Raw genomic sequence first — 13003 nt, 5'->3', positions numbered from 1 at the left:
GAGTGAATGTGTGTGTGACTGGGTGAATGGGTCTGTGACTGTAAAGCGCTTTGTCCTTGTAGGAAGAAAGGCGCTATATCAGTATACGCCATCTACAAAGGAAACAGACCAAAAACGGACAGATAACTGTGTAAAGCTGGAAACAGGTGCGATTTTTGGTTATGTTTACTGTTTAAATTTTGTGATTATTTTCAATTTGTTTTGTGTCAAATAACAAAATATGTTTCTGTTTGAAGTTATCCAACAATGTAAGGCTACTAGCTGAGGTAAAGAATGGTTGTAAATCAAAAGGAATGATTGTAAGTTTTTTGTTTTGCTTTTCTTCAGCTCTTACGGTGTGACTATGACTGTGGGGCAAATAAATGGGTTGGAATACCCCATCATAGTCCTTCAGTTACCGTCATTGAGTCTATCGTCTGAATCAAGTCTGGCTGGAATGTTACAATGGCTTTACTGAATAAGGGCTATTTTCAGAAAATGTTCATTTATGAATATGAAATGTGGCTATTATTATTATTAGTATTATTCCCTTATGAGTGAATTTTTAGCTTTACATTGAACAAAGGAGGGGAACTCTTTCCAAAATTTACTGTTTGGGGGCATCTGTTGTCAACAGCTATGTGCGCATTTATAACGTTTGTTCACCCTAAAGGCCCGTACACACAACGGGACGAATATTCGCCAGCCGTTTTTCGCCACGTTTTTTGTGTTCACACCCAGGCGATTTTCGCTGACGATGAGCCGAGCGAACATGCAATTTCATTCCCTGACATTAGATGGCGCTTAATGTAAACAGAAATACTCCTGTACACAAGGTTGCGCTGCGCAACTTTACGCTTCTTAAAGTCGCTTTTCACTCAGAAGAAGAGAGCAAGTATTTACGCGCTTGTCAGAATAATACAAAGAAAACATGAATATTTCAAGCACCACTAGCTCCAACTGGTGCTTGGTTCGGGGATATTTTAGAATGTCCGTCATTATTTCTCCGCGGTAGTGTAGACGCTACTCGGCGTCTACACTTGCTCAGCAAGGAAGTTTTGTGTTTGAGCGCCCCCAAGTTGTGTTTTACTGTAACTCCAGAAGCTCCAGACACGTGTGCAAAAGCGCCATTCTCATTGGTCGAATAGATTTCGACGCGAAGCGTCGGAAAAAAAATACGAACCCGAGGCGGTTTTTTTTTTGACGCTTTGACGCGTGGCGTTTTTTCGCGTCGGTGTGCACACTCTCATTGGTGCCCTTTGTTTAGTCACGAGGCGTTAAACGTCGGCGAAATTTGTCCCGGTGTGAACGGGCCTTAACTTGGTTTGTATGTTAGCATTTATAAAGGGAAAAAAGAGGCACAAACATTATTAAAAATATAACTGTTTTTGGTCTTATATGTGTGTTTGATATTAACAATTGTTTCTTTATTGTGCAAGTAAATGGGAATTTCTGAAAATTGAAAAATGTACAATAAAGTTTACTGGACAAAAAAATCTGTTGTCAACAGTAAACTTAGGAAACGTCATCACTGTGCGACGACCACGTGCAGTTGTGTCGTCATGATAACCGGAAGCGGGATGTTTCTCCTCTCCGGTCTCGTGTCTGAACCGTAGACCGCATATTTCACTAGTCTATGGTTTTGATCAGAGTTCCGGTTCTCGCCGTACTTCCGGGTTGAGGGCTCATGGAGGAGCTGGAGGACAGCAGCGACGGACTAGGATTCGAACCTGTGCTTCCAGAGGCCGGGACAGCGGCGCCCTGGTGTCCGCACGGTGAGGAGGTCTGGCCGGCTTCAGCCCGACAGCTTCGGTCTGCGGGATGGAGGATTAAAAAGCACAGACTGATCAGGAATAGTCCACTAATGTACAAAACCAATGAGTTCTATCGCTAGAGGAGACACGCCCGCTACGGAAGCCTGGTGTACGGCGGCGGACTTAAAAGCTCAAACGTTAATGAGAAATGCATAATTGCAGGACTTCTGTTATACAATTCTTACAAAGAATTTAAAAAAAATAATTTGTCAACATTTAAAAGTTTTAGACCTCTTTGGCATGTAATTTTAATTATTTAGAAATGCCCAACAATAAGTCAATAATTATTATATTAATAATAAAAAGTCAATAATAATAAATAACAATAAATAAAAAGTAAAATATAATAAATAATAATCATAATAAATCAATTAGTCCACAATAAGTCCAAAAGTCAAAATAGATTCACCTTAAAACAAAAAACTGCTCTAGCGATAGAACTCATTGTCAAAAACTTTATTGACAATCATGACAACAACAGAAGGAAATGTATCGGCGGGATTCTGAACCATTTCAGCTTTAGACTGACATTTAATCAGGCCAAAGGGTTCGATATGACATCTATAAGCTCACACGATGAAGACTTCTGAGGGACTTCAACCCACAACCTGCTTCACTGTGTTCCGTCTGGGCTCTAATGCAGAAATGAAGCTGCAGGAATTTCATCTTTTAAAGACCTGCAGATGAAAAACAAGACTTGGTAACACTAGATAATATCTACACAGGTGCAGCATGACTGAACGTGTCAGTCAAACCTGAGCTTGATGGTTCAATGGAGATTGTTCTATTTATCTCACTGGACTGAACTCAGGTGGGGGTTTCTTCCTTTTCTGTAACCGCCTGACACCAGGTCCTCGGTGTGGCGTCCTGCAGCCACAGCTGCTTGTACCGTGGTTTTCACACCACATCTCCTGATGATCCAAGTGGATCTGTCGCTGGGATTGAATACATGAGAGTAGTAATGACAGGTGATCCTGATCCTGGTGGTCCTGATCCAGATGATCCTGATCAGGTGATCTTGATCCAGATGATCCTGATCCAGATGATCCTGATCCAGGTGGTCCTGATCCAGATGATCCTGATCAGGTGGTCCTGATCCAGGTGATCCTGATCCAGGTGGTCCTGATCCAGATGATCCTGATCCAGGTGATCCTGATCCAGGTGATCCTGATCCAGGTGATCTTGATCCAGGTGATCTTGATCCAGGTGGTCCTAATCCAGGTGATCTTGATCCATATGATCTTGATCCAGATGATCCTGATCAGGTGATCTTGATCCAGGTGATCCTGATCCAGGTGTTTCCTTCTTGTGGACAATAGTTCTGCTCTTTTGGTTTGGTCAAAACTAGTAAAGCTTCTGAAAAATGACGTCTCTTTATGACTAAAATACCAAAGTGCTGCTGTTTGCCAGGGCCGACCTTACTGTTCCAGAAGGCCAGCAAAGGAACCAGAAGAGGGCGGAGCTTTTACGCCTGCTCCGCCTGTCGAGACCGGAAGGACTGCAGCTTTTTCCAGTGGGCAGATGAAAAGGTAGTTTTCTAGAGTGAGGACTTTGTCTGAAATGACTGAGATCCAAATAACGGTTGCTTCAACGCCATGGAGTCTAGGTGTCTGAGTCCCGGCTGCAGGCCCGAGAGGCGGAGCGGCGGTCTCAGACGCCCCGGTTTACGCAGCAGGAGTGCCAGGACAGGTGAGAGCTCCTCTGCACCGGAGCTTCTGTCCCAGTATCCTCCACTCACCTGCTCACCCTCCACCCCAGGCTCCAAGTGTTCACCAACCTTCCTGCCCGCGAGCAGAAGTTCTGCGTGGACTGTCAGCTTCTACTGCTGCCGGACGAGCACAGAACCCATTCTGCTCACAGAACCACGGCGGTGCTGGACGTGCAGCTGAGGACGCCCAGCCTCCTGCTGCGCCCTCTGGACAACAAGAAGAGCCACGCCCAGTTCATGTTCAGCCAGCGCAGCGCCGACTTCCTGCTGGACGCTCTGACTGCTCTGGGTTTCAGGAAGGTGCTGTGCATCGGCACCCCCAGGTAACGCTGCAGGAGCGGCCGACCGCAAAGGTTTCGAACACCTTTCACGTAGTCAGGGCGCCCAAGTACGTCATACCGTCTGCACCCGCGTTTTTTCTGCAGCGTGATTAACCCGAGTCGCAGGCCGAGTCCGGGGAACCCGAGTCGCAGGCCGAGTCCCGGGAACCCAAGTCGCAGGCCGAGTCCCGGGAACCGGAGTCAGAGGCCGAGGCAGCGGCCGAGTCCCGGGAACCCAAGTACCGGGAACCCGAGTCACAGGCCGGGTCCTGGGAACCGTTAAAAACACTTGATCTTCAGATCTTAGGACTCGACGTGAACGATCAACATGTAGAAGCTCTGAAAGATATTGAGGACCGCTCACCATTAAAAATAATAGAGGAAGCCACAGTAGAGTACAGAGCCCGTGTCCTGACATGGAAAAAAACGAAAGAATTAATTTCCAGGAAATAATAATTCATGTGATAAGTCCTTCCTAAACTGGGATGTGAGCGATACTTGGATTTACAGCAGATACTTTCACATTTCTGTCTGTCTATCTCATTGTTATGCATGGAAGATGCAGAAGTCATTTATTTCTTTGAAAAGCTCTACAGAAGCATCATTATCACGTCTTCACGTCTGGTTCATTCACATCCCGGTACGCTCTCCATGCCGCCGCTTTCCGCCGCTCAATCATGAGGGGAAAAAGAAAAGCTAGAATCAAACTAGAGGATGTGTTAATTATTGTCTGGATGAAAATAAGAATCATAAGGTTTAGGGCGGCTGAGCTGGCTGCTTCTCCATCCTGCAGCCCGATCCTTCATACGTGTCTGAACTTTTTGTACAGTCAACAGAAACCAACATTTGAGGAATGGTTTTTATTTGGATGTCGGCTGTGTGACAGTGGAAGGCCAGCAGCAGAGCGTGTCGTCTTGTCTGCTAACAGTCCATGTCAAACATTTTCTTCTTCTGTGCATCAAAGACTCCATGAAGCCATCCAGCTGAGAAACCTGAAGCAGGACCAGGAACCGGTGAAGAGTCTGCTGCTGGACATCGACTTCAGGTCAGCCGTTCTCAGTCAGTCTGCAGAAATGTATGTTTGAAGGGGATCCAGGAGTTCCTCAGGGATTTTCCTTCTTTGATTGGATTTGGTGTCAGGTCCCGTCAGACTCGGGTCGACTTGTTGCTCCTGTAACTGAAAGAGCGAGTCTTTGATGCCTGATCTCTGCTAATCAGAGGGCGATGCTGACCTGGGTTAACTTCAGTGGTGAAGCCCTCATCCCAGGCTCTGAATCTGTGGCGTCCCACAGCCGTTTGTTTGGGATCATGCTGCTGTCGCCATCTTGATATGAAGTGGACTCTGGTGGACTTCTAACAAATATGAGCGAGCCCAAAAACCAGTTTTTCCTCTTGTATCAAGACCAGGGGGAGATCGAGTCAGAGTCATGAGCGTTCGCATCCAGTTCAGGCCCAACTGTGTTTTCTCACGCCTCTTGGAAAGATTATGGGATTATGATTTCCACTCTAGAACCTTTGGTTCTTGTAAGGTCCAGCAAAGGAAACTGCTTTTAAAGGAAGGATTAGGACAAAAGCCTGCAGAGTGGACTAGAGGACCGTCTTCCTTTTGCACAGGTCACCTTGTTCTTTAGTTCCATTGGTCACTGAACAGGAGGGGAGCCTTATTGCAGCAGAAAATGGGTTTTATAGATGCTTTCAGGTTTCTAAAAGCATAAGAAGCAGTCACAAATATATTCTAGCCAGCCGCCGTCTTCCTACAGTCTTTACAATAAACACATCAAATCAGATCAATGTTTATTTGTACAGCATGTTTCGTATAGAGCATTGCATAGCCAGACAGATGCAGCATCACGGGGGGGCCCAGCGACGCCACCGCCAAGCACCGATGCAGGTTCCCATGTAGAGCCGACCTAGAGGGAAGCTCTGGAAGTAGAAATGAAACTAGAAAGTAACCAAAGGGTTCCTATTGGACTAAGAAGGATCAAGACCGTTAAGATGTTTAGAAACTGTTAGAAGTGTCTGAAAATCAATCCTGAAGCAGACATGAAATTCCATCATCAAAATGAAATAAAACACTCACCAGCCTCTTTAATAGGCACACCTGTCCATCTGCTCATTAAAACTAATCTCTAATCAGCCAATCACATGGCAGCAACTCGATAGATGTAGACAGGGTCCAGAGGACCTCCTGCAGGTTAGACCAGCATCAGAAGGTAGACGTGCTGTGTGACATGGAGACCAGGGGGAGACCAATGGGGGACCAGGGGGAGACCAGGATGAAACCAAGGGGAGACCAGGGGGAGACCAAGGGGGGACCAGGGGGAGGCCAGGGTGAAAGGTAGCAAGGCTAGAAGCTTAGGAGCAGAGTTCAGTCTGTTCTATCATGGTGGAGACAGGAAGAGAAATGGAGGAGGAGTTACCTTAAAGGAGGAGATTGTAAGGAGTGATGTGGAGGAAAAAAAGAGTCAGAGACGAGTCTGAAGATAGAAATGGAAGGTTTGATGTTAATGTTAGTGGTTTATCCCACAGGGAGGATGTGATCTGGAGGAGACATTATGGTTGGATGAAGAACATCTCTAGGAGAGAGAGAGAGAGAGAGAGAGATATCATTGGTGCAGATTTCAATGGACATGTTGGTGCAGGAAACAGGTGAGGAGGTGATGGGCAGGTTTGGTATCCAGGAGAGGAACATAGAAGGACAGATGGGGTTAATTTAAAGATGGAAATGTCTCTGGTGAACACGTTCTTTGAGGAACATGGGGTGACCCATCAAGGTGGAGGTAGGAGCACTGATGGTCCACATCTAGTGTAGACGGTGTAATCTGAAGGAGGTCAGAGACTGTAGAGGAGTGGTAGATGAGTGTTTCCAGACAGGATGTCACAAAGATGAAGGAACGCTTCCATCAGAAAACTGACTTTTTCTGGAACTCAGGCGTGAAAACGGTGAAACCAAACACAGCAATAACAATGCTGCTCGGGACAATTTCTGAACGTCTTTCCTTCTTCACCGTCAGTCAGAGACTCGTCGATGTTTCTCTGTGAGCAGAGCACCATAGGACGTTCTCGTCATTGTTCCATACTCCTGGTCACGCTGTGGTCTAGATAGGTGGTCCCAGCGTGCAGTGGACTCCTCGTGCCTGAAGAGGGGGGACAAAGCTCAGCGGGTTTCCACCTTCATTTAGGCCCACAATGCTTTGCACCCAGGCAAAGTGAAGCCGTAACCTTCTGATCAGAGGTCAACCGCTGTACCCCTGTACCCCCATCTGCTGGAGGAGGAGCAGAGTGTCAAAAATGGTTTCTGTGTTTCAGATACGCACAGTTCTACAGTGGGGAGGAGTTCTGTCACTACAACATGTTCAACCATCACTTCTTTGATGGACGGGTGAGACCACAGGGACGGTCCGAGCTCCTCCCTCTTCTGAGTCCAGCTGATCCATGGATGTGCGTTTCCTCTCCGGCAGGCTGCCTCGGACGTCCTGGATGCATTCATCAGAGAGGATGATGGGAAAAAGGTGGTGATGGTGGCCGACCCTCCGTTCGGGGGCCTGGTGAAGCCTCTGGCCGGCAGTTTCTCCCTGATATCACAGACGTGGAGGGCGGGGCAGAGATGGAGGGCGGGGCACAGCTCAGGTCAGCATCTCTTCGCTCCACTGTCTTTGTTTGGCTGCTGAAGCAGGAAGGAAACAGTCGCTGCACTTCAACACCAGGTCCTCTCTGTCAGACTGTTGCAACTTTCTTCTGACACATTTGACAAAATCCTATTTGACTGTCAGCAACTTTGAACGTTTTCCTTCTTAAGGATATGAGAGGTTTTTAATGTTCAATACAGGAAGACTTCAGTTGTGAGAGGCAGAATGTAAAAATCATACAATTAATTTTTATAGTTGAGCAGAAAATCCATATTTAGCTCCTAAAAGTGATGAAGAATTGTGTTCCTCACATACCTGCCACCACTTCTGTAAGACGCCTTCTATCCTCCACGTGTAATAAAGTTCCTGTTTGACCTGGTTATCTGTATAAGAGTTACCTGTCCAGACTCCAGTATGGCCAGGACCAAAGAGCTGTCACAGGACAGCAGGGACACGCTTGAAGACCTGAACCAGAGTGGGATGAACCCATGTACATCAAGCAGCCCAAAGACAACAGATCAACAGATCATTGAAGAAATACAAAATCACTGGAGCTCAAGGAAAGATCCCACTTAGTGGAACAAATGATGCAGAGAACGGCGAGGAAACAGACCAGAACCCGACCAGAACCCTAACTCTAACCAGAGCCACACAGGAGGAACTGGTCAATGACCCCAAGAGAGCTGAGACCACAGACCACAAAGGTTACCATAGCAACACACTGGTCATCATGGATTCAAGAGACCAGGTGAGCTCCAAAGATTCCCCTGTTTAAGCCAGCAGATGTCTGGACCCGTCTGAAGTTCTCCTGATGCCATCTGGTAGATCCAGAGGAGGAACTGGGAGAAGGTCATGTGACCAGATGCAACCAAAATGGAGATCTTTGGTAGAAAGGCCACTCACCGAGTTTGAAGGAGGAAGAATGCAGTCGCATTCCAATTACACCATACCTACTGTGAAGCATGGGGGTGGAAGCGTCATGGTTTGGGGCTGCTGTTCTGCAAAGTGGACAGGACGACTGATCTGTGTAAAGGACAGGAGGAATGGATCCGTTAGTGGTGGTATTGTGGATAAAAACCTTGAAGATGAACCACGTCTGGATCCTTCATGACTACAAACAAGCATCAGAAGGTTGTAGAATCTGGATCTCAGTCCACTACAGAATGTGTGGAGGGATTTGAAAACCTCCAGCAGCCTCAAAACATCAGGTACAGCAGCTGAAGACCTGTGGGAAACGTTGAACATCTGTCTGTAGCTGAAAGGCTGCCACGGGTTCGATTCCCGAAGGGGGATGAACTATGGCACTGGGCCAATAACCATATCAATGGCGAGCAATTGACATCACCCAGACCCTTAAGGCTACTGCCTCCAGAGCGCGGTTCCTGCAGCGCACCGCTCTCCCAGGGGATGGACGGGTCAAATGCAGAGAAGAAGATTGGGATGAACACAGTATCAATTATTATTATAATTATTATTATAATTCTTATGACGGCAGGTTGTTCTGGTGGCACTCCTGGTAACCTGGTGAATACTACCGACCTCTCTGACTGACAAATACTTTATTTCAACATTATAACTACACAGTACACAACAGTTTTAAATTGACTACCTTCATTAGTGGAGAGACCCATAGCTATGTAGGTACTTTCATTATTCTCAGTTGTTGCAGTTTTTAATGGTTGGTTTAAATGTTGAACTTGTCTCCAGCTGACGGCCACACAGAGATGCCCATGCTGTGGATCTTCCCATACTTCTTTGAGCCTCGGATCCTGGACTGCCTGCCGTCTTTCACTATGCTGGACTACCAGGTAATGACAGGAAGTACTTCCACTGCTGCAGATGCTGATGGTTTCAGCTTTGTCCACAAATTCTGGGAAACATCAAAGACGAGATAAGAGAGGAGAGAGAGCTTTAAACTGAGGGACGATGACCAAACACGGGAAACCGTGCACTGAGCCAGGTTGTAGCTAAAGGGCTCGTAGTCCCTATGAAAGTAAGAAATCAGATCTAAAACCAAATCCTGACATTCAGAGTGGGATGAACCCAGAAAGAAACGGATGAGCAGAAACAGAGACCAGATCAGGTGAGGCTGAGGCCAGACGTCGTCTTATTTTCATCACAACCGTTCAAACACGCCTGTTAGTGACCACATACATGCAGACGATGTAGCACGCTGGCTCCGTCCATGACCTCCGTATGGGACGTTATGCACAGTATCAGGTCTGCGGGACGGCCGTTCCTCTTACTCGAGGCCACACAGGACAAGGCGGAGCTTCCAAAGTCTGGTGACGGGTCAGTGTTTTCAGAGCAGAGTCAGACTGGGGCTGTCCAGTGTTTTTAGAGGGAGGCAGAAGGATTACTAAGAAAGTAAATGAAGTAAACGCGCATTTGAGTGGATGAGCTCAGAATATTATAACTAGCAAGTCCTTGACAGTGGTGGCAGTGCTTTTTGGAAGGATCTTCAGGCTGCTTTATTCAATCACATGTCTGAGACCAGGATGTGGTGATGATCATCTAAGTATGGACTCCATGCCTCAGAGGTTCTCTAGAATTTGCCAGATTGTGTTTCAGTGTGTTCACTTTTACCGTGGCCTTTGAAACTGTCTGATCTAAAGTTCACCACAGCTATTTCAATTCCTCCACAGGTGAGATTTTTGTCCATTGACACCTGGATAAAAGACAGGAATCAATCAGTCAATCAATCAATCATCTTTATTTATAAACACCATTAAAACTGAACACAGCTCTGTACATAATAAAAACTGATTTCATTAATTGAGTGAATAAAAGCATGAAGGTAAAAACATAAAACACATTAAAACTTGAGTGTAAAACAGTCTTAAGTTGATTTTTTTAAATGGACAGTGAAGACGCCTGGCTAATATTTAGCGTTCCAAAGCACAGATGGAAAAGACTTGTTGCCCTACACCTCTGTTCAGACCTCGGCCCCTCAAGGAGACGCTGATCAGCTGACCCGGGACGCCGTCGCCCAGGACACAGTGATCCTTCTGCCCGGGACGCCAGGCAGAAGGGTCACTGTCTCAAAGGCCGTTGGGATGAAAATGGCTTCACCTTAGTTTACCGCCTGAGCTGGAAGAAGCTGGTCTTTACCACGGAGCTCATGTGAGAGTCCAGCTTAAAACCCAAGTTTAAAACGGACACATGGAGCCGAGGGACCCAAATCCACTTCAGATGGGTCACAGGAGCCACTCAGACTGGACCCGTCACTTCTGTTGTTTGGGCGTCAAAAGGGACCTCCAGTCTCTGATGTAGACGAACCAGGAGGGGAGATGTAGAGGAGCCGTTCCTGTTGGGAGGAACAGAGCAGCATGACGCTGAGAGGATGTTTCCTCATGATGGAGCCCTGTAGGAGGAGGTAGAAGGAAAAGAGAAGCGGTCCTAAAGTTGAGCACTGAGGAACGCCACAATCTTCTGTGGCAGATGTAAATCCAGATGTAAATCCAGATAAGTCACACTCAGGTTCTGGAAAAGTCCCCCAAACCACCAGTGTGAGCCAGTAAAAGCTGAAAAGTGAAGACATGAAGCAGTCACTAACTAACTCAGTGGCCTTGTGGGTAGAGTGTCCACCCTGCAACTGGAAGGTCATAGGCCTAGTCATACAGAAGACTTTAAAAATGGAACTTCCCCCAGCATTAAGGGGTTGGATTGGGGGGGGTTAAGCCACCAAATGGTTCCAGAGCGTGGCTGTGTCTGCAGCTCCCCCAGGGGAAGGGTCAAATGCAGAAAACAAATGTCGCACACCTAGGTGTGTGACAGATAGTGGAGAGACTTTAACCTGTTGTCGCCCCCTCTGTGGCACTTCCCCATGTGTGTAGAACTGTGCCATCATGTGATTCTTTGTGTTTTTTTCCTAGGTGGACTACGACAACCATCCTCTGTACAAACACGGTAAATCAGGCAGAAAGCAGTCTCCTGTGAGAATCTTCACCAACATTTCTGCTAAAACGGTCGTTTTGCCCAAAGAGGAGGGCTACAGGTACCAACTCACTTCATTTCAGCTCTCATGGTTTGTTTGTGCAGTTCTGGTCTGTAGTGGAAATCAAAGTTCTGACCCGGATGACCGTTTTAATCAGGGTGGCTTTATGGAAGTATGATGTCAGGTCTGGCATGCTCTGTGGTTCGCGGTCCCAGCTGTTGCTGCTGATGCCTCTGTAGAGCTGCATCACTACACCAAGGCTCTGCTTCTTTAGCTAGTGCTAAAGCTGGTGCTGGACATGGAGGTTGTGGATCAGGGATCAGGAATCCACCCGTTTGATGTCTAGAAGCAGAACGGTCTTTTCAAACGTGAAGTTCTGAGGATTTCTGTCATCACAGGTTCTGCTCTGCGTGTCAGAGGTACGTCAGCCCTCTGAACAAACACTGTGCTCGCTGCAACATCTGTCCCTCCAAGGTACGGAGCCGCCGCACGTTTGACCTCTGCAAACGCTTGACCTGAAGTGCTGTGCTGTGTGTTCAGGACGGCCGTGAGTGGAGGCACTGCCCCGCCTGTGAGAAGTGTGTCAAACCCTGTAGGTACTCGGCCCTGCTGTGGTCTGTGACATCTGTCCGTCATGTTAACACTTTGTTCTCCGTCAGCTTGGAAGCACTGCCCCCTCTGCAGCCGCTGTGCTCTGCCGGACCATCCCTGTGGACCTGGCCCCCAAAGAGAGGGCTGCTTCGGCTGCGGCAGCCTGCAGCACAAACGCAGGACCTGCCCCCTGAAGGGGGGCGGCGGACTCAGCAGGACCTGCCCCCTGAAGGGGGGCGGTGGACTCAGCAGGTGAGCCTGGTGGCTCCTCCTGGTACTGACTAACTTGCATGTCCGACCATGTGTTGTGGTTTTCTCTTTAGGCCTAAAGTCAGACGCAGGGAGAAGACGTTTTCTGCTCTTCAGAAGGCCAACAGGAAATGGGCGGCGGCTCGTGGGGCCAAGAGGGCGGCGGCTCAGACTCAGTGAGGTGCTCCTTACCGCTGAAAATGAGAGGAACATTTGTTTTGCTTTTTGATTAAAACTCACTTCTCTTAATACAGTTCTTCATTGGTTTTTGTGCTTATTATTGTGACAAAAAGGTCTTTAAAACCAAATAAATTCGTACTTATACACTATCTTTCCAAAAGTATTCACTCACACATGAACTGAGGGTCCGTCCCATCCCTGACCCTAAGAGTTCAGTCTGATGTGGCTCCACCTTTAGCAGTGATTACAGCTTCAACTCTTCAGGAGTTCAGGAGTGTTTCTAGGAATTTCTGACCTTCTTTCCAGAAGGTCATTGGTGAGGTCACACACTGATGTTGGTGGAGAGGGCCTGGCTGTCAGTCTATACTCTAATTCATCCTAAAGGTGTTCTATGGGGTTCAGGTCAGGACTCTGTCCAGGTCATCCAGACTCTGTCCTCCATGTCTTCATGGACCTTGGTGGAAGAGGAAGGGATCCAGTCCAAACTGATCCTACAAGGTTGGAATGGTCCAGAATGTTTTGGTATCCTGAAGCATTCAGAGTTCCTTTCACTGGAACTAAGGGGCCAAGTCCTGAAGAACAAGCCCACACCATGA

General features: G+C 47.4%; 1 protein-coding gene across 1 annotated transcript; it reads left to right on the top strand.

Annotated features, from left to right (window-relative positions):
* Window positions 1-1516: 1516 nt before the first annotated feature.
* Window positions 1517-12480, top strand: zcchc4 (zinc finger, CCHC domain containing 4). The gene is made up of 13 exons (XM_004086770.5): window positions 1517-1754; window positions 3204-3322; window positions 3400-3482; window positions 3552-3824; window positions 4786-4866; window positions 7131-7203; window positions 7283-7451; window positions 9158-9258; window positions 11326-11447; window positions 11786-11861; window positions 11928-11979; window positions 12047-12230; window positions 12302-12480. Exons 1-13 carry the CDS (start codon window positions 1667-1669, stop codon window positions 12405-12407), a joined length of 1527 nt encoding a protein of 508 aa, XP_004086818.1. The 5' UTR covers window positions 1517-1666; the 3' UTR covers window positions 12408-12480.
* Window positions 12481-13003: the final 523 nt, after the last annotated feature.

Source organism: Oryzias latipes, chromosome 18 (assembly GCF_053564925.1).
Source record: "Oryzias latipes strain Hd-rR chromosome 18, Olatipes_Hd-rR_3.1".
In the NCBI taxonomy this organism is placed as follows: Eukaryota; Metazoa; Chordata; class Actinopteri; order Beloniformes; family Adrianichthyidae; genus Oryzias; species Oryzias latipes.
This window is presented reverse-complemented; position numbering and strand designations above follow the sequence as displayed.

Bases quoted from the DNA above. Each gene is read 5' to 3' on its own strand.
- zcchc4 (XM_004086770.5), top strand. From the start codon at position 1,667: ATGGAGGAGCTGGAGGACAGCAGCGACGGACTAGGATTCGAACCTGTG. The intron at 1,755-3,203 runs GTGAGGAGGTCT...GCTGTTTGCCAG, and splicing joins GGCGCCCTGGTGTCCGCACG to GGCCGACCTTACTGTTCCAG. The intron at 12,231-12,301 runs GTGAGCCTGGTG...TTTTCTCTTTAG, and splicing joins GGGGGCGGTGGACTCAGCAG to GCCTAAAGTCAGACGCAGGG.